Source organism: Ictidomys tridecemlineatus, chromosome 11 (assembly GCF_052094955.1).
Source record: "Ictidomys tridecemlineatus isolate mIctTri1 chromosome 11, mIctTri1.hap1, whole genome shotgun sequence".
Taxonomy (NCBI): Eukaryota; Metazoa; Chordata; class Mammalia; order Rodentia; family Sciuridae; genus Ictidomys; species Ictidomys tridecemlineatus.
In genome coordinates, this window is record NC_135487.1 from 47,807,638 (window position 1) to 47,830,740 (window position 23,103).

General features: G+C 41.9%; 1 protein-coding gene across 7 annotated transcripts in view; it reads left to right on the forward strand.

Moving 5' to 3' along the window:
* The window catches only part of Patj (PATJ crumbs cell polarity complex component), a 344,745-nt gene that overhangs the window by 298,161 nt on the left and 23,481 nt on the right, over positions 1–23,103 (forward strand). For 6 of the 7 annotated variants that reach the window (XM_078026378.1, XM_078026375.1, XM_078026379.1 and 3 more), the window contains 6 exons: positions 359–506; positions 845–931; positions 4,557–4,671; positions 5,656–5,693; positions 9,028–9,150; positions 9,903–10,007. In XM_078026378.1, coding sequence (XP_077882504.1) covers positions 359–506; positions 845–931; positions 4,557–4,671; positions 5,656–5,693; positions 9,028–9,150; positions 9,903–10,007 — 616 coding nt within the window. The remainder of the gene's footprint in view (positions 1–358; positions 507–844; positions 932–4,556; positions 4,672–5,655; positions 5,694–9,027; positions 9,151–9,902; positions 10,008–23,103) is intronic. The other variant, XM_078026376.1, reaches the window with a different exon arrangement.

A 23,103-nucleotide genomic window follows, 5' to 3' on the forward strand; every position in this document is an offset into this window, starting at 1 on the left:
ATACATCAAATGTTAGCTTATCTTCTCTAGAGAAATACCTGTTGATTTTAAGAGTACTTATCTCCATCTTTTAAAGTAAATTTCCATTTCACTCCACTAAAATTTTCACCTTGCAAAACAGTATGTCCTTGGACCAATAAAAATTAATATGCAGTAGGCAGATAAATAAGCATAAACTAAAGAGTGATGTGCTGCAGTTTATTATTTGGGAAGTAAGTGGAAGCATTGGCTTTGATCGTTTGATAGGACCCTTCTGCCAAGTTTTAGGATTTAGTGCATCTATATAGAAAGTTAACCATCTCAGATTCTAAGAAGTATGAGGTTTGCCTGTAACCCCACCACTTAATGGTATTAACAGGAATGGAAGCGGAGTGTTTATTTCTGACATCGTGAAAGGTGGAGCTGCAGACCTGGATGGGAGGTTGATTCAGGGAGATCAGATCCTATCTGTGAATGGAGAGGACATGAGAAATGCCTCTCAGGAGACGGTGGCCACCGTCCTCAAGGTGAGTCCCTTGGCGGCCATGCCTGATTTTTCTGTCCTCTTCACCTCATTTTCTGAATGATTTCTCTGTCCATGAGTACTTTCATCTGACGGGAGAAAGAAAAGAGGTGAATTAGAATCTGGTCCTTTTCTGTGCATGTGGGAAGCCATGACGTGAATGCCCCTGTGTCTAGAACCGTCACTCCGCTAGGCTTTTGGGTGATGGTGTCTCGGTTGTGCCTTTTGCCTTCGCAACTCTTTCATGACTCTGGCTGCAGAGATGAGTAGAGGTTCCGCTCTGGGGATTGACAACCTGAATGCTACTGCTTTTCATTTCTGTTCCGTTCTTGTCTTCCCAAGTGTGCGCAGGGGCTTGTGCAGCTCGAGATCGGAAGACTCCGAGCCGGTTCCTGGGCCTCCTCGAGGAAGACATCGCCAAACAGTCAGGTGGTCCATGGCTTCGCAGCACACTGCCTCCCTCTCCTGCTCCCGCTGGGGGAAGTTCCTCATTTCATAAACAATTGTTAGAATAATGTCTAATATTCCACGTGTTCACAACGCCAAGTGCAGTGTGTTTTCATGTGTTTGAAATAAAAATGAAAGGTGGGATGGAAATTCATTAATCCCTAGATTTTTCTCTCCTTAATTGCCTGCAAATGTTTCCTAGAACCCTTCCTCTCCCTCTGTTAGTCCTATATTGCCTAGGCACACAGCTGTGTTTACTTAAAAAAAAAAAAAAAAGGCAACATCTGGTAGCAATTTGACCCTCATTAGCACAACATTGTTCTATTCATTCAATTAAATATTGCTATAAAGTTAACTTGTGAATAGCCCCTCACACATGCTGAGGGCAATTAATGGCATAGTCCTAGGAGAATGAAATGTGGGGGTTTCTCCCCGGGGAGGGAGGCCTTAGTGGGTGATATTTTGTGGGTTAGCAAACATCTTATGTTTATGTACAAGGCTGATGTAAGTGCCACTTTCTTTAAACAAAGTATATTTCACTGTATTTTTTTCTGTATAATGGCTGATACAATCAAGATTGCAGACTGCATGTTTAGTCCCACTGATACAAAGTGCAGCCATACAAACTTGCATGTGTGCCCTTGGTCTACTTGTGGACAGGCCTTTGTTTTGAAGTTAAAAGCATGGCTTTTAGTCCCTTCCTGGTCACCTTTGACAGAGTCTTTCCCAGACCTTTGTTCAGAAGATGCTCAAATTTTGTTAGCACAGTAGGTGCTTCCCGAAGGATATTAGCTAAGTTCATTGCTGTCCCAAAATGGACATGGAAAAATATTGTTCAGATGGGCTCACAGACAAGCTGGCCTGTCATTTCTGGCATACATAATGGGCAGCAAATATAGGAAGAAAGATGTGGTGCTGCTGTGGAATCCCATGAGTGACTAGTTGGTGATGTTTCTGACCATGCCTGTATGGACAGTGGGCACTGAGGGCGGAAGTAGTTGTCTCAGGCCTCTCCCTGAATGGAAGACTCATGTTTGTTGAATGATTTCATTAAAGCCTCATTGTACACAGGAGACTAGAACGAAGAATGAACCACTCTGGAAATGAGATTTTTCTTCTTGCCAGATTATGACAGAGAGCTACAGAGGAGGTTCTACTGGGTATCACTTCTAAAGTTGAGTTTGAGGGGAAAAGATTGCAACCTAGACAGAGTAGTATGCAAAGGCCCATTAAGATAAGAGGAGGTTGTGTGTTTTAAGAGAAATTTGGAATGACAGCTGGGATGGTAGGAAGAGCTAGATTTCTGACTTTCTTGAGGAAAATATGTGAGCATCATCATAATTGATATATAAGTTATCAGATTTGAAAACTTGGGACAAAGTGTCAAATACATTTTTTCTTTTTTCATTTTGTTTTTGTTTGTTTGTTTGTTTGTTTGTTTGTTTGGAAGGGAGGGGGCCAGTGGTCCTGGGGATTGAACTCAAGATCTTGCGTTTTGCTAGACAAGCGCTCTACCACTGAGCTACATCCCAGCCCTCAAGTGCTTCTCCCTAACTTTCTTGCACAGAATTTTTAGTTTAGAGGATAGAAATTTAATTCAGTGTTTTTAAAAGTGTATTTTGTCATCACCTTGTCCTTATAATTATGGGTGAAATATGTGAGAATCCACCCTATTTGTAGGATTGTAGTTGACTGTGAAAAGGAACTGTTTTCCATTATCATGAGCCAAAGCCCATGACCGTGATGGAGAAAAAGAGGATTCCATTCCCAAACGTGTTCACTTCCAGACCTATTGAGAGCAGTCAGGACCTTCCAGAGGCACAGCTTTCCTTCTGAGCAATTATAAGGGAGAGAGAAAGATGCCACCTGTTGGGGATTAAGGAGAATTGTAACTCCACTACTCGTGGGTTTCTCAGGAGAGAGCTTGTAGCCTGGGGGCCACTGACACTCTTTAAAAATGGGTTTTTCTGCCAAGCAGGAGGAAGTATCTCAGCTCTGAAGAGGAAAGTATGTATTAAGAAAAATCTTGAGAAATCCTTTCCTCATGTACCTGAGGGAACACAGCCAGACAAGTCCAAATTAATAAAGGCCTTGGCAAATACATTATTCTGAGATTGTTTTGGGGCAGAAGTTACAATGTGCTGTACTTCCTTAATGGATCCATCCTCAAGTGTGATAATATCTACAACTTACATTGAAATAAATTTTTAAAAACAAAGGAGTCATCTGGGTAAAGTGGCACATGCCTGTAATCCCAGCCGCTAGGGAGGATGAGACAGGAGGATAACAAGTTCAAAGCCAGCCTCAGCAATAACGAGGTACTAAGCAACTCAGTGAGACCCTGTCTCTAAATAAAATACAAAATAGGGCCGGGTTTGTGGCTCAGTGGATGAATGCCCTTGAGTTCAATCTCTGGTACAAACAAACAAAAAATAGATGAGTCAATTGATGAATAGATGATGTGAAATAAAGAAAATATAGCTAGTGCAATAGCCTGGATACCTGGACAACTTAGCAAGACCTTGTCTCAAAAGTAAAAAATGAAAAGGGCTAGAGATGTTAGCTCAGAGGCAGGCTGTCCTTGGGTTCAATCCCAGTACCACCACCAAAAAAAAAAAAAAAAAAAAAAGGGGGCTTGGGGAGAGAAAATATAGCAAATTTTCAATTATGGAATCTAGGTAATATGGATATGGATATCTGTAATTCTTCCAATCTTTCGGTGTATTTGAAATTTTTCATACTTAAGAAATGTTAAGATATTAAACATCTTATACAATAGAGCTAAAGAAATGAATCAGATTATAATTTATCAATTGATAATAGTTATTTTAGGCTTATCTTAAAATTTCAATGCAGTTAGACATGGTTTTCGATAATTTGGTAGGGAAAATATTCATTATTAATGAAATAGTTTATGTTAGAGAGGGTCTTCACTATGTTTTGAATTTTTATTAAGAGTCCTTAGCCATAAATAACTATGCATTGTAGACCTCAAATATTTATTTAAATGACTAAAAGTTCAGGTAACATAGTTACAGCAGATTAGATTAAATTACTCCTGACTCTAGGAAATTTTTTGAGAAAAAAGTAATATATACCTAAAATAAACCTTTTTCCCTTTGTATTTGCTGCTTTCTCCTATAATCAAGGGCTCCATGTAGTCAAATGTTTGTTAATTGAGATTTTTATCATAGTTGTTTTAGCAAAATATATAAGACAGGTTGGGTAATCTGAGAATACATGCTGATTGTAGCCACAAATGACACATTAGCTGGCCATTATAAACACTACGTGGCAACCAAGGAAAATGTTTTTGATTTTATGTGGAATAAGGGGAGCTCAAATGATTGCAGTTTTTCTCCCCTGATTGAAATCACATATAAAAGTACATATAATGGAGGAAACAGTAGAGGAAAGGTTCAGATGGGACTGGGTTTTAGTGGTGAAAGATGATGGGTATGAATATTTTAGTTGTCTTTCTTGGCTTCTTCAGAATTCTATGTTTCATGGCTCTGATGACTTCAGCAACAGGCTCACTAATGATAAGCATGAATTGTCAGGGTCAAATCAGCGTCTGCCCTCAGTGACCACTGGTCCTCCTTTTCAGGGAGATCCGCACAGCACACATAGCAGCTGTCGGCCTTCCTTGGCCCCTGTCATCGCTGGCCTACAGAACCTGGTTGGCACCAAAAGAACTCCAGAACCTTCCCAGAGAATTTCAGGTATCACCACCAGCCGAAATTTCCTGTTACCCCGTTTTTAAAAAAATATTAGGGTTTTAAAAAAAAATCTTGTCTTTACATGTTGAATCTGAGTTTGGCCACATATGCCACCTTTTCAGATAGGTCTATCCTAGCCGGAGAAGAGCCCTAAAGGTTCTTGTTTGGAGTGTGCCCTTAATACAGATCACATGAACAACAGAAGCAGAACTAAAGTGCATCAAAAAGCACAGCTATTGGGCTAGGGGGTGTAGCTGAATGGTGGGGCACTTACCTAACATGCACAAGACACTGGGTTCAATCTTTAGTACTGTAATAATGAGGAAAGTGTGTGCAGCTCTTTACAAAGTGAATAATAAATTGCAGGTCACTAGGGGGAGGTCAGAAGTGCACATGGCCAACTGGGCACAGTGGCACATGCCCCAAGCCCTGCAACTTGGAAAGCTAAAGCAGGAGGGTCACAAGTTCAAGGCCAGCCTCAACAATTTAGTGAGACCCTGTGTCAATAAATAAAAAGGGCAGGGGATGTGGCCCAATGGTAGCATGCCCCAGGGTTCAATCCCCAGTACTTGGGGAGGGGCAAAGGAGGGTGCATATTCCATTGGGGACATAGCAGACACAAGGGTCTTGGTGAGTCTCTCCTTGGGTGGAGGGCTAGCTTTGATTAGGGCAGAAAAGTATACAACGAAGCACTCTTGGGGCTCACCTCCCAGCCCTGATCTCCGTGCTTCAGGCAGCTCTGCTGCAGTCCAAATGATGATGGCCTCATCTATCTCAAACTGAGAGCACTTCCTTAAAATAAAGGACAGAGCCCTGAGGGCTTGCTGACAGGCTGAAGTGGAGAGCAGGGAAAGCCTGCAGGCTCCAGCATCCTCTCTTGAAAGGACTAGAAAACAGTGCCATTTTTTGTGAAAGAGTATTATATATCCTAAATGTATTGTCTCTGAATTTTACAAAGTTAATGGTCTTGCTTCTTTATTTATATAGGCACAGATATGGGACCAAGGACTGTTGAGATAATCAGAGTAAGTCATTTATTTCGCTGTTTTTAATAATCTCAAGATTAACTCCTCTACGTGAACCTCTTGGATCAAAAGCCATGCCTAGGAGTTGGGGGCGTGGCTCAGTGTTAGAGCACTTTCCTAGCAAGCACTAGGTCCTGGATTCAATCCCTAGCATCACCAAAAGAAATGCCATGCTTGTTAATTAGGGTTTTTATGTGTTGCTAAATTGCCCTTTTGAGAAGATCGCATAAGATGCGTCTCAGTTTATAAACTTGTTACACTAGGAAATAATTAAAAATTTTTGACTGTGTTGTAATCATAGTAATCAACCACAGTAAGTTGATGTCCAGCGTGACTGTTCTCTGGACTCTCTCATATCTCTGTTGAGGAGTGCTATGTTTATTCATTTGTCTGTATTTGTTTGTGGGGTCTGCTATAACATAATGCCACAGTCTGAGTGTCTTCAACAACAGAAATCTATTTTCTCATGGTTCCAGAGGCTAAAGTCCAAGGACAAGGTGCCAGCAGTTTTGGTCCCCCCCCCCAGCCTTTTCAGTGACCTCTCTGTCTCATCATCCACGCCCATTTCTCTCCTATGTCCTAACTTCTTCTTTCACAAAGAGACCATGGAGTCAGCAGCCTCATAAAAACAAGGGCCCACCCAACTCCCTCATTTTAAAGACCTCTCCAAATACACTCACATTTGGGGGCACTGGTACTTGGGCCTTCAAAATATGAGTCTTAAGGGGAATACAATGTAGTCCATAACATTAGCTTTATGATCAACCTCAACTCTCTCATCTATAGAATGGGGGTGATAACACTGACTTCCCTTGAATGCCCATATAGTTGTGTGGACTAAGTGAGGAAATGGTATAGTATACCGTGAATGCCCACAAAGTGGCATGGGTTATTATGGTCCCTGTTGGACTAAGTCAATCTTATTTGCTTCCAGTATCTTTTCACCAGAGCAGTGACTCAGATGATCCTATGATGGGGAAGTTAAATGTACCACAAGCACATAATTATGGATCAGTTAAAGACACATTACAATGGAGTTAAACCCAAATTATTTCATAAATTTCTCATCATTCCAAGATTTTAAAAACATTTTATATTTTAGTCTTTTGTTTTTACAGGCTTCTCTAATAAGTCCTGCTTACACCACCCCTATTCTCCCACACAGTGTCCAAGCACACATCATAATAAAATGTGTCTTACCATTTGGTACACAAGACTTGACTATGGGCACAATCAGGAAGTATATGTAACACACAGATGCTGTGACAACAGGATGTAAGCTACCTGTGATGAGAGGGCAGCATTGCCGTCATCCTGAATTACAGGTGTGACATGGCAGCACTGATATTAATAACAAAGTATAGGGGGCTGGGGTTGTGGCCTAGTGGCAGAGCCTTTGCCTAGCATGTGTGAGGCACTGGGTTCAATTCTTAGCACCACATATAAATAAACAAAATAAATATTTTTTAAAGTAAATACTATTTTTAAAAATTTATAATACATATGATGTAAGGTTTGGTTTGGTGAATTTTTTTTTTGTGCTGAGGATTGAACCCAGGGCCTCATGCACGCTAGGCAAGCACTCTGCCACTGAGCCACTCCCCCAGCCCTTTTTATATTTTATTTTGAGATAGCATCTCACCAAATTGAAGAGGTTAGACTCGAACTGGAAGTTCTCCTATCTCAACCTCCCAAGTCCCTGGATTATAGGTGTGTGCCTCTGTACCCACCTTAATCTGTGTATATATTTAAATGTTAATTTAAACTACAGAAGCCTTGCAGTCATCCAGTCCCTTTTATCACACCACCACTGACATTTAGACCAAATTTGTCATATGTTCACATCTTTATAAATTGTTTTGTTTGTATTTTTGTTTTATAGTGCTAGGGATCAAACCCAAGGCCTCATGCATGCTAAATACATCTAAATAAACAGAGTTATAAATTTTGCTTTCAGCTGTTCTTTATATTCTAAAGGACATCAAAAGAAAATTGGTCACATTTTTCTGGGTTTTTGCAGGTTGACTAATTTAGTATTTTACCCTGAACCTTATGAGTATTACATTGTATGGATGCTAAAGAATGCTGATGTTTTACTATCATAATATAAGTTCCACCTGGGGATGTGGCCCAGTGATAGAACATTTGCCTAACATGTGCAAGGCCTTGAATTCAGTCCCCAGAATGGCAAAACAAAACCCCACAAAAATGCAGAATGCAAGTTCCATCTCACCTTTTGTAGGTGGTGGTTCAAATCCTAGTTATGTTCTAGAAACCATGCTATGCCTGTCTGTGACCGTCCCACACATACGTAGCTTAGAATTGAGCCTGAGAATTTTGTGAGTTTATTTGCAGAATTGGGAATCCCAGCTTTCCAGCTCTTTCCATGCTGGTTTTCCTGTCTTATTCTCCAGCCACCTAGAGATCCTTTTCCTTGTTCCTCTAGCCAGAACTTCAGCCGTTCACCCCACCTTTTGCACTCTTTGACAGAGAACCACCCTCTGGGCAGAGCTTCCAGGAGAATGTTCTCATTCCCCCAAGTTCTCATTCACCACCACAATTTAATTGGTTTCTTTACATTTCAGAGACTGCAGGTAGTTGTTCTTTATACTTTTGACAAGACTTCATTGTAATGAGCAGAAGAGACGTGTGTATGCCACCTCACCAGAACAGGGGTTTGTCATTTGTTGTTCTAGTGATTTGGAAAATATTAATCCTGTGGTACAAATAAGTCTAGAAGCCAAGTCTCTTCCCCAGAGTCCATCTTAGGGAGCACTTTCTGTAACATTTTGCTTCCCTCTCCAAACTGTTGTCACAGTAGTGGGTGTCCCCTAAGATCCTTTGTTTTAATGCAACTGCACAGCTTTTCTGGAGCCAAGTGTGTTTGTTCACACCCAGAAGAGCATATGTGTGGCAGTTTAATCATAAACACCATATGAGAGCACACTTGCCAAGGCTGCCTCAGAATTGGCCACTGTACTGAGCAGTAGCTTAGGTTTTTGTTTGTTTTTAAATTTACTCCCACCATTGCCTTTTCTTGAGCCTTTTCTGTAGGCCAGAACCACATTCCATTTAACCCTCAGCCATCGCTGCAGTCTTCTTCCCATTTTGTACAGAGAGGTGGGAATCCTAAGAGAGTGACTTCTCCAAGACCCTGTAGCTAAGCGCTAGAATTGAAATCTCGGTACCTCTGACTCCAAAGGCCCCGTGCTTAACTCACATGTTCTCCTGGCCTCCTGTGTCACGGAGGGGTTTTGTTCAACAGCATTTGGGGGACAATCAGGTTGTGGCTTTTTATTGAACATTCAAGTGTTCTGTTTTCTTTCTTTTTTAGGAGCTCAGTGATGCCCTTGGAATCAGTATTGCAGGAGGAAAAGGGAGTCCCTTAGGAGATATCCCTATATTTATTGCCATGATTCAGGCCAGCGGAGTGGCCGCACGTACACAGAAGCTTAAAGTAAGCAAGAGGGGGACTGGATTAAGGGCTGACTGCACGGCACATGATGGGGTCGGGGGAGGAAGGTGCAGCCACGGGGACCTCGTTGAAACTTGGAATCCAAAAGCCATCAGAGACCTGTGCTGAGGGCAAAATGCATTAGAGAAACTTTATACCTGAGATCATTAGGTCCCTGGGCATATAAAAATGTTATTGTTTGTATCAAAGCTTCTCCATAAAAGAAGAAATTGCAGCCCCTTTGCAAATCTCCCCAAACCCATTTTAGCACTTCATTCTACTCAAAATTGGTTTTTAGCTCAGAGAGACTTGACCTTAGAATCTTCCCCCAACCAAAAGAATCAACATTTTTATGATGTTTTTTTCCTTTTCCACCTTAATCTTAACTGAAGTAGAAAAATAAAGCAGAAAATATTTGGCTCCCTCATTAGAGCTTTATTGAACAGTTAATTTGTGCACCCCACTATTACCGGCAAGTGGAGGTATGAAACACCACAATTCCCAAAACACAAAAGTGACCTACTGTGCCTTTCAGCAATCAAATCTGACCCCCTTCTTGTTTCTCCAATTCGTCTATATTTGGGGAAAGCCATAAAAATTCCTCGTGCTTCTCTAAAAGGCACACACACAGTCGAAACACAGAGTCGTCACAATAGCCACAAATGGGAAATATGACTTACAAAGAATTTTCAGCATTCTTCTCAAATTTAATTTTTTTTAATGATAGTGATTTTCCACCACTTTTATATTTCCAGGTTGGAGATCGGATTGTCAGCATTAATGGGCAACCTCTGGATGGGCTGTCTCATGCCGATGTGGTTAATCTGCTGAAGAACGCCTACGGGCGCATTATCCTGCAGGTACTGTGATCAATGGGACGTGCAGCTGCACGAGGCAGATAAGTGGCGGGCAGAAAAGATTGAGCGTCACTGGCAGTAGGCATCAACGCCCAGCGGGGTGCCTGCTGATGTGAATTATGAAGGTTGAAAGCAAGAAAGTATTATTTTTATTCAGAAATTCTGTAATGCCACTCGTACAGGCAGTGAGCATGATTATATGAAAGCATAACAAGGGGAGAGAAATTACTCTTTGCTTCACATGATAAATCAACAAGGCTTTTAATTTCCAGCGTTCTTTTGTAAATCTAAGTTTGCAAGAAATAGGAAATGATTTCCTTTTTTATATCCAAAGACTGTACTAGACTGTCCAAATGCTGTTTCTTCCTGTCCTTCTAAAGGAGAAGAAGAATACAATACTGCTTTTCCAGTAGCGTACATGATTGCCAACATGGTTAAGTTCTTGGTGCATGGTGGTCATCAATTAAGGCGGACAGTTATTGATCAGCTGTGGTCCCCACGAGTATTGTCCAGAGGGACAGAGAAATGTACCAGGAAGTCAAAGCAAAGTGTACCATTAATTACCTCCACTTATGTTTCAGCTGTCTAGAGGCAGCATACTGTCAGCGAGTTTCATTAGTGAGCATCTCCAAATATATAGGATTGTAATCACCACTATTCTGCAGAGGTAGTGTAAAATGGTTTATAGGTAAAAAAAAGATCAAAACCCACCACCAGCCATTCAGATAAGTCTAACCTTAAAATAAGAAGCTTGGATTGAAAACCCATTCCATTTGGGAGAACCAATTTGTGGTGCTTAAGTTTGACGTCTGAGTGATGCAGGCCCAAAGTGCTAAGGCAGATGTTAAAAACCGCAAATGGCATTAGCATGTATGAGGGAAATCACGAAAATACTGTCACTGGTTTCAAGGGAGTTTATGTGATAGACCCAATATTAGTTCAAGGGAATTTATGTGGTAGGCCCTGTCTATTATTTGGGTCTCCAAGTTTCTGTTGAATGCAAAGCAAAACACTGTGTGGACAGGCCTGGTTCTGTTTCTCCTCCACTCCTTGTTGCTGTTTTCACTTCCTGTGGGAACTTAGGTGTGTAGCTGCCTCATAGTCCTCCCTCCACTCCTAGAGAACCCTTTGCTGGTTTGCTGTACTCCCTTGTCCTTCGAGTTCTACTGACCTCTAGAGGCACGCATCACAAGTGCAGTGCCTGAGCTTCAGAGCTGTCAGTCACAGGGAATGTAAGAGAACATCACCTCCTGTGGGAACCACGACAAGAAAAGTCACTTACCAAATCTGGCATTGTGGGTATTTTCGCATGCTGCTATAATTTGTTCGGCTCTACCTTGTTCACAAAGAATTAAGAAAACACAATTTGAGTCTGGAGTGTAGTTGAGGGGTAAAGCACATGCTAGGTCCTGGGGGTCTAATCCCAGTACCCCCCCACACACACCCCCAAAAAGATATAGTTTAAAAGTAAAATATTGGCTAAATTTTTAAAGTACCTAAAATGAAAATGAGCTCATGCTAGACATTTTGGCTTATGCCTGTAATCCCAGCTACTCGGGAGGCTGAGACAAGATAGGATCACAAGTTCAAGGCCAGCCTGGGCAATTTAGTGAGACTCTGTCCCAAAATAAAAACTTAAAAATAAAGGACTTGCATCCAGGCACAGTGGTGCATGTCTGTAATCTCAGAGGCTCATGAGTCTGAGGCAGAAGGATTGCAAGTTCAAAGCCAGCCTCAGCAATTAGCAAAGCTCCAAGCAATGGAGCAAGAACCTGTCTCAAAATAAAAAAATAAAAAGGTCTGGGGATGTTGTTCATCTTAAGGCAGGAATATTGCAAGATGGAGGCCAGCCTAAGCAGTTTACCACCCCTGGGTTCAATCCTTGGTTCCAAAAATATAAATTAAAATTAAAATTAAAAATAAAGGGCTTGGGATATAACTCAGTAATAGAATGCCTGTGGGATTGATTCCCAATACCACACATGCATGCGGACAAATGCACACGTGCATATGCGTGCAGACACATACACACACACACACTTTCCCATGTAGATTTAACACTTCAATTCAACCAAATTGCCACTATTAACACACTTTTGAAAGAGTTCCTTCTTTTTTCTATTTCTGTATTTTAAGAAGATGATGAAGTGTGATTTCAGAATGTTCTCTTGTTAATCTTGTGAGTTGTTTTTATTTTGTAACATGTGCTATTAAAAAAATTATGGAACCCTTTGAGATTTTGACAGTTGTAATCTTCACACTTACGGGTACAGAGCATATGTGCTCCCAAAGGCTTTAGACACAAACCCAGGAAACTCGTGTCCCGAATCCAGCGCCTTCCAATTGCTCCATGTGTTTGTTTTAATTAAAACTGTGCATGGAGTAATTCCAACAATACAGTTATCACAGCTGACTTGTCATTAGGCAGTAACTTTTATCCTTAGGTGGGCCAGCCCACTGGCAGAGCAGCAGGAAAGGTCAGATAATTGTGTCTTGCAAAGCAGTCAGCAAATGCTGGTGGCACAGGGAAGACTAAGGACTGGGTCAAAAGGCTGCAGGGTGGATGAGATGAGTGGGAGAGATAGCCATCATGTCTGAAAGCTTCTCCCCAGAGTTTAAATTGCTAATACTAAGCCAGGCATAGTTGCATATGCCTGACATCCTAGAGATCTGGGAGACTGAGGCAAGAATATTGCAAGATGGAGGCCAGCCTAAGCAGTTTAGCAAGACTGTCTCAAAAAAATAAAAAGTATTAAGGACGTATCTTAGTGGTAAGGAGCCCCAGGGTTCAATCCTCAGCATGTAAATGAATGAATCAGTCAATCAATAAACAGTAGATAATTCTGCCCTTGAAGTCTGATGATTTCTTCTTGCCAATTATATATTGATCAATGACATTGATTTGGCCTTTTTAAATGTTCCCAATTTTATTTGCTTCTGTAGTTTGATAGTTTGTCTCATTCAATTATTTTGTGTATGAAATTACTGTTAAAAACTTTGGATAGACTCAAATAAGCCATACTCTGCTAGAAAATTGTTTTTGTTTCTGTTTTTACATCTTTCTTTAGGACATGGGAAAGAAAAGAACATATTAGGAATTTTTTTGTTTTTGTTTTCATGGCATCAGGGATTGAATCCAGGGGTGCTCCATCACTGAGATACACCCCAGCCCCCCCCCTTTTTTTTTTTAGACAGGGCCTCATTAAGTTGCCCAGGCTGGCCTCCAACTTGTGATCCTCCTGTCTGAGCCTCCCAACAGTCTAGGATTACAGAGGTGCACCACCACACCCAGTGGCATCTGACTTTTTTCTTTTTCTAATCAGAAATATTTTACTTAGAAAATTCCTTTAGGATATACTTCAACAAATGAGCAAAACAGGAATGAAGGAAGCCAGTAGCTGCAGTGCTGGAGTGCATTAAAATTTCTGGATGACAGCTGTGTGGAAGGTAAAGAGAAAACATAGGCAACCGGAACAGGAGGAAAGGGGGGCTTCAGGAAGGGTTACAAAGGAAAAAGAGGGACAGGTTGTCTAATATGTGTAACGGGATTGGAAGTCCAAGAACAGTTGGAAAGTGTAAGCCTAATGATAAATATATAAAAATAAAGAATGAGGGCTGGGGTTGTGGCTCAGCGGTAGAGTGCTCGCCTAGTACGTGCAGGGCCCTGGGTTCCATCCTCAGCACTACATATAAATAAATAAAATAGAGATATTGTTTCCAACTACAACTAAAAAAATAAATAAATATTTAAAAAATAAAGTGTGAGCTAACCATTAACCTTGGGGAAAATAAGTTTATACCAAAAAAGGAAACATATTTATAGTATAGTAGTTGGTGCAGTGTGAATCACATTTACATAAACATTTATAAGTCGTTGTGTCACTGAATTCCTAGGCTGGGGGATACTGACCCTGGGGGTCCCACAGGTCAGACTCAGCCACCACCCCTGTCACAGACAGGTGCTGGCGAACACAGGAAAGGAGCTTATTCTCAATGTGGCCACACTCTGACAAAGACCCAGGATCGAGGCCAAGGGTACTTAACCACTGAGCCACATCCCCAGCCCTTTTTATATTTTACTTAGAGACAGGGTCTCACTAAGTTTCTCAGGGCCTTGCTAAATTGCTGAGGCTGGCTTTAAACTCATAATCCTACAGCCTCGGCCTCCCAAGCTGCTAGGATTACAGGTGTGGCCCATACTTTTAGCAAAAGAGCCCCTAAGTCCCTATTACAATAATAAAACCAATGGAAGTAAATATTTTGATGCATGAGATAATAAAAACATGGAGTTTGTGATGTTTTAGTGGAAGGAAAATATAAGTTAGGAAACAGGTAAAACTTAAAAATATATAAATTGTAGGTGGAGGATGTAGCTCAGCAGCAGACTGCTTGCTTAATGTGTGCAAGACCCTGGTTTCGATCCCTAGTACCACACACAGACACATAAAGATACATAACTATAGATAGTGATATATGTTAAGTAGAATCCCATTCGTATAGTTCTACATGTTGTGGAGTTACACTGGTCATGTATTCATATATGAACATAGGAAAGTTATATCTGATCCTTTCTATTGTCTTTCCTATTCCCATCTCTCTCGCTTCCCTTCACTCCCCTTTGTCTAATTCAATGCCCACCCCCATTGTGTGTTAACATCCACATACCAGAGAGAACATTTGGCCTTTGATTTGGGGGAGATTGGCTTATTTTGCTTAGCATGATAGTCTCCACATTACTAGAAGAAGTCATAAATTCATTCTTTCTTATGGCTGAGTAATATTCCATTGTGTATACATACCACATTTTCTTTATCCATTCATCTGTTGAAGCACATATAAGTTGGTTCCCTACCTAAGCTATTATGAATTGAGCTGCTATAAACATTGATGTGGCTGCATCACTATAGTATGCTGATTTAAAGTCCTTTGGGTATAAACCAAGGAGTGGGATAACTGGGTTGAATGGAGGTTCCATTCCAAGTTTTCTAAGGAATCGCCATACTGCTTTCTAAAGTGGTTGCACCAATTTGCAGCAGCAATGTATGAGTGTAACTTTTTCTCCACATCTTCACGAGCACACTAAATTTTCATCTGGTGGAGTAAGGAGTCATCATGAAGGTGATACATTTTCAAAATAGCCATGTAAGCATATTATTTATTTCATTCCTCCAGGATTAAAAAGAGAAAATTTCTGTGTCTCTAGAGAGTAAAAGTGTCTAATTTTTTTTATCATGTAGTATCATTTTTGTTTTAATTTTCTATCATGTGCACACAAAAATAGAAAAGAATCAAGAGTACAAGTCCTTTTGACAGCAGCTAAAATGAGTTACCTATAGAAGTGCTTCTCAAATCTGTAGCTCCAAAAAACATCTGGAGGGCTTCTTAACCAGGATTTGCTGGGTCCCCCCAGAGATTCAGATGCTGAAGAACAGGTGTAGATGCAGGAAGTTTTATTTCTTCTCTAATAGCTCCCAGGTGTTGCTGATGCTGCTAGTTCTGGACTACCCCTGAGATCAGCTGGAGTAGAGCATTATGTAGGGATGAAGAGAAGTTTCTGCATTATTCTCTATGTATAAAACATCCACCTCTCCGGGCACAGTAGCATATGCTTGTAATCCCAGCAAAAGGAGGCAGAGGCAAGAAGGACTGGAATTTTGAAACCAGCCTCAGCAACTTAACTTAGGGAGATCCTGTCTCAAAAAATAAAAGGAGCTCGATATGTAGCTTAGTGGTAGAGCACCCCTGGGTTCAGTCCCCACTATCTCAAAAACAAATTTTTTTTAATAATAATAACATCAGCTTGAAGTCCAAGGATGCTAAAATTTCTTTTAAATTTCTGGAGTTGGAGTGGCTTTCCACTTGACATTTGGGGTGCATGCCATTAGGTGGCAGTGTGTCTAGCAATCAGTTGGCCCTTCCATTTTCCTCCAAGCTTTTGACACTTCAAATCATTCAATCCTTAAGAAACATAAAAGTCGATGTCACTGAAATTCATGTCACTAGATTCTAGATGAAAACTTTAGGCAGCTGTGCTTCTTACTTCATTAAGTCACACCAAAGGCCAGGCCTAGGGTTTTCCTGGTAGTTCTAGAGTATCCCCCTCTGAAGATGCCAGCTTTCCTGTCTGTTTACAGCTCATCTGCACCTCCCAGTCTAGGATCCACACTGGGTGTGAATGCTGAGTTTTATGCTTTATTCCAAAAGATTCAGGCCTTGACAAATCTAAGGGCCAGCCTTGTTTCTTTATAGGTTTAGAAGCCCAGAAAAGCTCTGTACACAGAGCCCAGGTTTTGTACATTGCAAAATCTCACTCATCTACAAATTATTTCGACTTCTCCATTCTCAAACCTTTTTGCAAGGAGAGGTTCTCATCCTTGGGTCCATGCAACAAAGACATGTGCTTCATCACTCAGATGAAGAATGCACAGTGTTCCCTTACAGAACAAAGTCTAATTGAGCTTAGTTTTGCTTTTAACCTAAGTTATTAAATGTCATCATAGCCAAGGCACCAAAGAGTGTATCAGATTAAATACATTCTTGAGGGAAATGGGTTTAGAGGCAGGCACAGTTGAAGGACTGTTTGGAGGGTAAGCCTCTTACAGGGGCTCATTTGGAGGAGGAAGCTCCCTGGGGTGTGAGTGTGGTGGTGGTGGTAGGGGAAACCAGACTGAGGGGAAGAGCCTGGGGGTGGAGGGAGACATGCTTACTGGTTCTCCCACTGATGCAAATACCTTCCACCATTCTTAGGCCCTGGGACAAAGTTTCATGTCATACATCTGATGTTTGTTGGGTAGGGGGATTGCCCCCTCTTTTTCCTTTGTGTTGGTGGCCCCCCCAGGCGCCTCCTCAGGAGGGCAGGTCACAGCTTCCCCCGCCCTTCCTGTTGGTAGTCTACCCTTTTTTGGGTGAATGAAGATCTGCTCCTTTCAAAACCCAATCTGATCTGCCAATCGACTCTTTTTTTTTTAATTCAGTCTGACTTTATCTTTTTATTTATTTGTTTGTTTATTTATTTTAATTAGGTATATAAGATAGCATGTGTTTTGATTCATTGTACACAATTGCAGCACAACTTTTCATTTCTCTGATTGTACACGATGTGGAATCACACCTATGTGCAGTCATACATGTACCTAGGGTATTGATGTCCATCTCATTCCACCATCTTTCCTGCCCCCAATACTCCCTCCCTCCCCTTTGCCCAATCAAAGTTCCTTCATTTTCCCATGCCCCTTGCCCCCATTATGGATCATATCCACTTATCAGGAAGAACATTTGGTCTTTGGCTTTTGGGGATTGGCTTACTTCGCTTAGCATGATACTCTCCAACTCCACCCATTTACCTGCAAATGCCATAATTTTATTCTTTTTTAATGCTGAGTAATTGTGTGTGTGTGTGTGTGTGTGTGTACACCATAGTTTCTTTATCCTTTCATCTATTAAAGGGCATCTAAGTTATATCCACAGTTTAGGTATTGTGAATTGAGCTGCCATGAACATTGATATGGGATTGCCAATTGATGTAGAGAGTCAAAGCCAGGCACGGTGGTGCACGCCTGTAATCCCAGCAGCGTGGGAGGCTGAAATATGGAGGACTGTGAGTTCAAAGCCAGCCTCAGCAAAAGCAAGGCACTGAGCAACTCAGTGAGACGCTGACTCTAAATAAAATACAAAATAGGGCTGGGATGTGGCTTAGTGGCTGAGTGCCCTGAGTTCAACCCCTGGTAACCCACCTCCTCCACCAAAAAAAAAAAAAAAAAAAAAAAAAAAAAAAAAGATCTAGGGAGTTGGTGCAGGCATCTTAGGGATGTAAAGAGGGTGCCAGATTTGTGTTGTCCTGGTCTTCCTACAAAATACCAGGTGTCCTTCATTTTTCCCATTCAGCCACTTGGATTCCACTCCTACTAAATCAGCAATGCTTATACAGCTCCCAATCCTGAGGGCAGAGAGGTCTCCAGAATTTAATGTTATCAGTGGGTGTTTATTTCCTAGCTAAGAGGTGAGCAATAAAACTGCAATTTGAGGCAGGAAGTGAGTTTTTCCATATATTTGTGTTAAGAGATGTTTTTCTGCCATGGATGTACATGCATACCTGTAGTCCCATCTACAAAAGGGGCTGAGGCAGGTCATCACAAGTTCTAGGCCAACCTGGGTGACTTAGGTAAACCCTGTCTCAAAGTAAAAAAGGCCTGGGGCTGAGCACCAGGGATGTAGCTTAGTGATGAAGCACACCTGAATTCAATCTGCAGTACCACAACAACAACAACAAAAAAAAAAAAAACAGAATTCACAGTCTCTCCATGTTAACTCCATCAGTCCTACTCTGCTCTGGAATTTCCGAAAGTTAATTGCAGAATACTTATTCCTGGTCAAGGTTTTATATTGAGTCATTCACTCACAAGTACTTACTGAGCAATCTTTATTCACTAGGCACATTAACCTTATGCAAATAAGCAATCCTTGTGTTCATGGGTCCTGTGATTCGGTGGGAGAGACAAATAATAGTCAAACAGATGTGTATCGACACCATCTGTGAGAAATACACTAAAAATACTATGGAGAAATTAAACAGGGGTGGTCATCTGGGTGTGGTAACACACGCCTGTCATCCCAGTGATTTAAGAGGCTGAGACAGGAAGATTGCAAGTTCCAGGCCAGCTTCAGCAGCTTAGCAAGATCCTGTCTCACAAAAATAAAAAGGGCTGGGGATGTAGTTCATTGGTAAAGTGCCCCTTTGGTTCAATCCCCAGTAACAAGGGTTGTCAAAGAGGGTTGTATGGGGAGGGGGTGGGGGGAAGTGATGTTTTAACTGCTTCCAGGCTGACTGGTTATGGGGTAGGTTGGATTCTAGGAGAGAACTGCAAAGGCAGAGAGGAGAGGAAAGAGATAGAAGGGATTAGAGGGGCAGGCTAGGAAGGGACTTTCATGTGCTTGGAATTTATTGCAAGTAAAAGGAGAAACCACTGAAAGGTTTCAAGCAGAGGGCTGCCATTATCCATTTTATATTTGAAAAGACGGCTGAGTATTGTGGAAAGAGATTAGAAGAGGCCGAGTCGGGATTCCAGATACAAGGCACTTGATGGTAGATCAAATTAGGATGGTTGCCTGTAGATAAGAAATAAACATTGAAATGTATTTGTGTGTGTGTGTGTGTGTGTGTGTGTGTGTGTGTGTGTGTGTGTGTGTAGTGCTGGGGATTGAACCCATGTCCTTGTGCATGCAAGGCACAAGGCACACTGAGCTATATCCTCTGCCTCTTATTTTTGTTTTTACTCATAGTGAGGATTGAACCCAGGGGTGCTCTACCACTGATGTACATCCCCAGTCCTTTTTTTTTTTTTTTGAAACATAGTCTCAATAAGTTACTGAGGGTCTTACTAAATTGCCGAGACTGGCTTCAAACTTGTGATCCTTCTGCCTCAGCCTCCTGAGTCACTGGGATTACAGGTGTGTGTCATTGCACTCGGCTTGGAGAAGGGTTTTAGAGGTAGAATCTGGAGGATTTGGTGAATTACTATGGCAGATGTGAAGGGAAAGTGCCCAACAAGAGACTGGTAAGCGAGAAATGAAAGAAACCAGGCAGAGATACACCTGAGAGTTTATTAGTTCATCTCTCTAGGAGAGAGAGGCAAAATAGGCTTGAGTTCTGGGACTCTTACAGGGAAGGCTCAGGAATCAGAGCTGGCGGGTACTAATTCGGGCAGTTAAGGGTTGGGTTGGTATGAGAGAGTGATGAGCCCTTCTCAGAAAGGCCTTTGGATGGAAAGCGAAACTTTTTTCCTTAAAATGGCAGCTGTCACTTAAGATGGCCATTCAGATTCTAAACAAGGACTTTAAAAGATGAGCATTGAAGGTGCCAGGTGGATGGATATTCAGAGTGAGCACCAATGTGACTAGAGCCTGGCTTCCTTTCCAATTGAACATGCACCAGCCACACCAAGCTTTTATGCCTAGTAAATTTCTAATGGAGTAGCTGAATGAAAAAAAGCTAGCAGAAAAGTGAAATGAAGGGGATGGGCTGATGGATCAAGAGTTTGGATTTTGGCTGGGCACAATGGCACAGGCCTGGAATCCTAGCCACTCAGGAGGCTGAGGCAGAAGGATCACAAGTTTGAAACCAGCCTGGGCAACTTAGCCAGACCTTGGAGGAGCTGGGCCTGTGGCTCAGCGGTAGAGTGCTCATCTAGCATGTGTGAGGCTCTGGGTTCTATCCTCAGCACCACATATAAAATAAAGGTATTGTGTCCAACTACAACTGAAAAATAAATATTAAAAAAATGGAAAAGACTGAGGATGTAGCCCAGTGGTAGAACACCCCTGAGTTTAAGCCCAGTAGTGCTAAAGAATTTTTTAAAATTTGGATTTTATGGTGTTAATTATTTTTTGGCAGGGGAGGGAGTAGGATGGGATGGGTACCTAGGATTGAACTCCGGGGCACTCAACCACTGAGCCACATCCCCAGCCCTATTTTGTATTTTATTTAGAGACAGGGTGTCTCTGAGTTGTTTAGAACCTCACTAAGTTGCTGAGGCTGGCTTTGAACTCATGATGCTCCTATCTCAGCCTCCCAGCTGCTGGGATTACAGGTGTGTGCCACTATGACTGGCTTATGGTGTTAATTTTGTAATCCTTTTGAGATAGTAAAATACAGATCTCAAATTGTCAATCGGGTGTAGCAGACTAAGAGGGTGTTTTCACTATACTGCTGGCATTTAAAGGCATGGGAATGCATGTGCTGTCCCTTGACCCTGAGTGTGCAGATGGGAAGTGGACCCATAATTGAGCCAGGAGATGAATAGAGAACAACAAAGAGATGGAGAAGCAAACCTCAGCGGCAGGAGGAAAGCCAGAGGGTAGGGGTCATGGACATCTGGGCCAAGTAAAGGGGCTGGAAGCTGGAATAGAGCAGGTTTATGAAGACAGTGTACAATAAGAATAGGTAGAGTGTCAGAGATCATGGGCCAAGATGACACTGCCAGTAAACTTGCTGTGGAAGACGGCAGAAAATGCTGATGGTGAGGTGAGACTTGTGGTCAGGGAGGATCTGACATTTCTTCCTCAAGCCTGTTGTCTTGAGTTCCTGCTGTCCTTCTTCATATGTGGTATTTCCGGAGGATCCTCTAACTTGTGTAGCAGTTTCCCCCAAGGTAGGATGCTCCACCTAACATGTATTGAGCCAGCTGAGGCAGACCTGTTACCTTTTTTTATTATTTTTATTTTTTTAGTTGTAGATGAACCCAATACCTTATTTTGTTTGTTTTTATGTGGTGCTGAGCCCCCCATGCCTTTCTTGTGCTCTTCTACTCAACAAATGCAGCTGTAACGATTAGGCAGCTCTGCCCTCTGTTGACCGATTCTGAAACTGCTACCAATCCAGCTCATAACGTCAGCAAAGGTCCCCTCAGTACTCACAATGAGCCCTGCAGTCAGCCCTCCGTGTCCTTGGGTTCAACCACCCTCAGATTGAAAATGTATTTACCCCTAGGACAGTTGCTTCTGCACTGCACATGTGCAGACTGTTTTTTGTCCTTATGCCCTTAACAATGTAGTATAACTATTTACACAGCGTTAGGATTATAAGTAATCTTATAAAGTATTACAAATAATTATAAGGAATCTTAAAAAGGGCTGGAGATGTGGCCCTGGTCACTAGAAGTATATACAGGAAGATGTCCATAAGTTATATGCATACATTATACCATTTTTTTTTATTTCACTTGAGCATCTGCAGATTTTGCTATCCTGAAGGGTCCTAGACGTAATCCACAGATGGCAAGGGACAACTGTGTACCTAGAAGTAGGACCGCTGGTCAGAAACATGTAACCAAGGAGCTCCTGAGACTGAGGGTGTGTCCCTAGTTGAGGTAGAAGACAACTCCAGGAGAAGGAGGCAAGGCGGACTTTTATGATTCCCATTTAATAGATGAGGAAGCCCAGCATCATTAAGTGGCAGAAACTCAGTGCTGGAACTCCATCCTGAGCCCCAGTACAGGCTCTCAGAGCTTTATTTCTTCTCAGTGCCTTAGAATGTTATTTGCAGAATACAAACACAATGTAAATAATCTAAATGTCATTATCCTATTATACCTTTGGTTAGGACCATCTAAAATGCAAATCACAGGAAGTCAGAGACGTCCATTCTGTCACTCACCAGCTATTTATCGAACACCTCCTTATACCAGGCACTGTTCTAGTGATATGAAGACAGCAGTGAACAAAGCAGACAACTGTCCCACCCTCACATTCTCATATGCATTGATAGATAATAAATAAGATGAATGAAGTAAAACCTACACCATTTATCGGGTAGCAGTGGTGGTAAGAAGTAAACAAGAAGCAGAGAAAAGGAGACATGAAAAGCTGGACCAGGATGTTGGTGTGGAAATTTTAGAGTGCTCAGAGAAGGTGACTTTGAAGACCTGAGGGTGCAGCCAGGTATAGTGGTACACACCTGTAATCGCAGTGGCTTGGAAGGCAGGAGGATCACAAATTCAACGCTGGCCTCAACAAAGTAGTGAGGCCCAAAGCAACTTAGTGAGATCCTTTCTCAAAATAAAAAAATGAAAAGGACTGGGGATGAGGCTCACTAATAAAGCAGCCCTGGGTTTGATCCCTGGTACCCAGAGGGAAGTGAAGGAGCTGGACATGCAGATGCCCCATGCAGAGCATTTCAGGGGTAGGGCAGAGTAGCTTGTGCCGAGGCAGGAAGGAGTCTGGCCTGTGAGAAGCAGCAAGCAGGCCAGCTACTGGGGCAGAGTGAATGCAGAGGAGATCATTAGGAGAAAGGGTAGAGGTGTCACAGAAGATCACTCACAGATGAGCTTGTCAGTCATAGTAAGGACTTCAGCTTGTGATCCAAGAGAGTCTGGTTTACTTTAGATGGTTTTAAGCAGAGGAGTGAAATAATTTGCTGTGTTTTAACAGGACCATTCTAGCTGCAGTGGACTGGGGCCAAGGTAGAGAGACAATCTGCTCTATTTTGTCTGGAGTATTTACAACTCCAGACAAAAGATATTTTTGAGGGCTGGAGTTGTGGCTCTGGGGTAGAGCAGTTGCCTAGCATGTGTGAGGCACTGGGTTCGATCCTCAGCACCACATA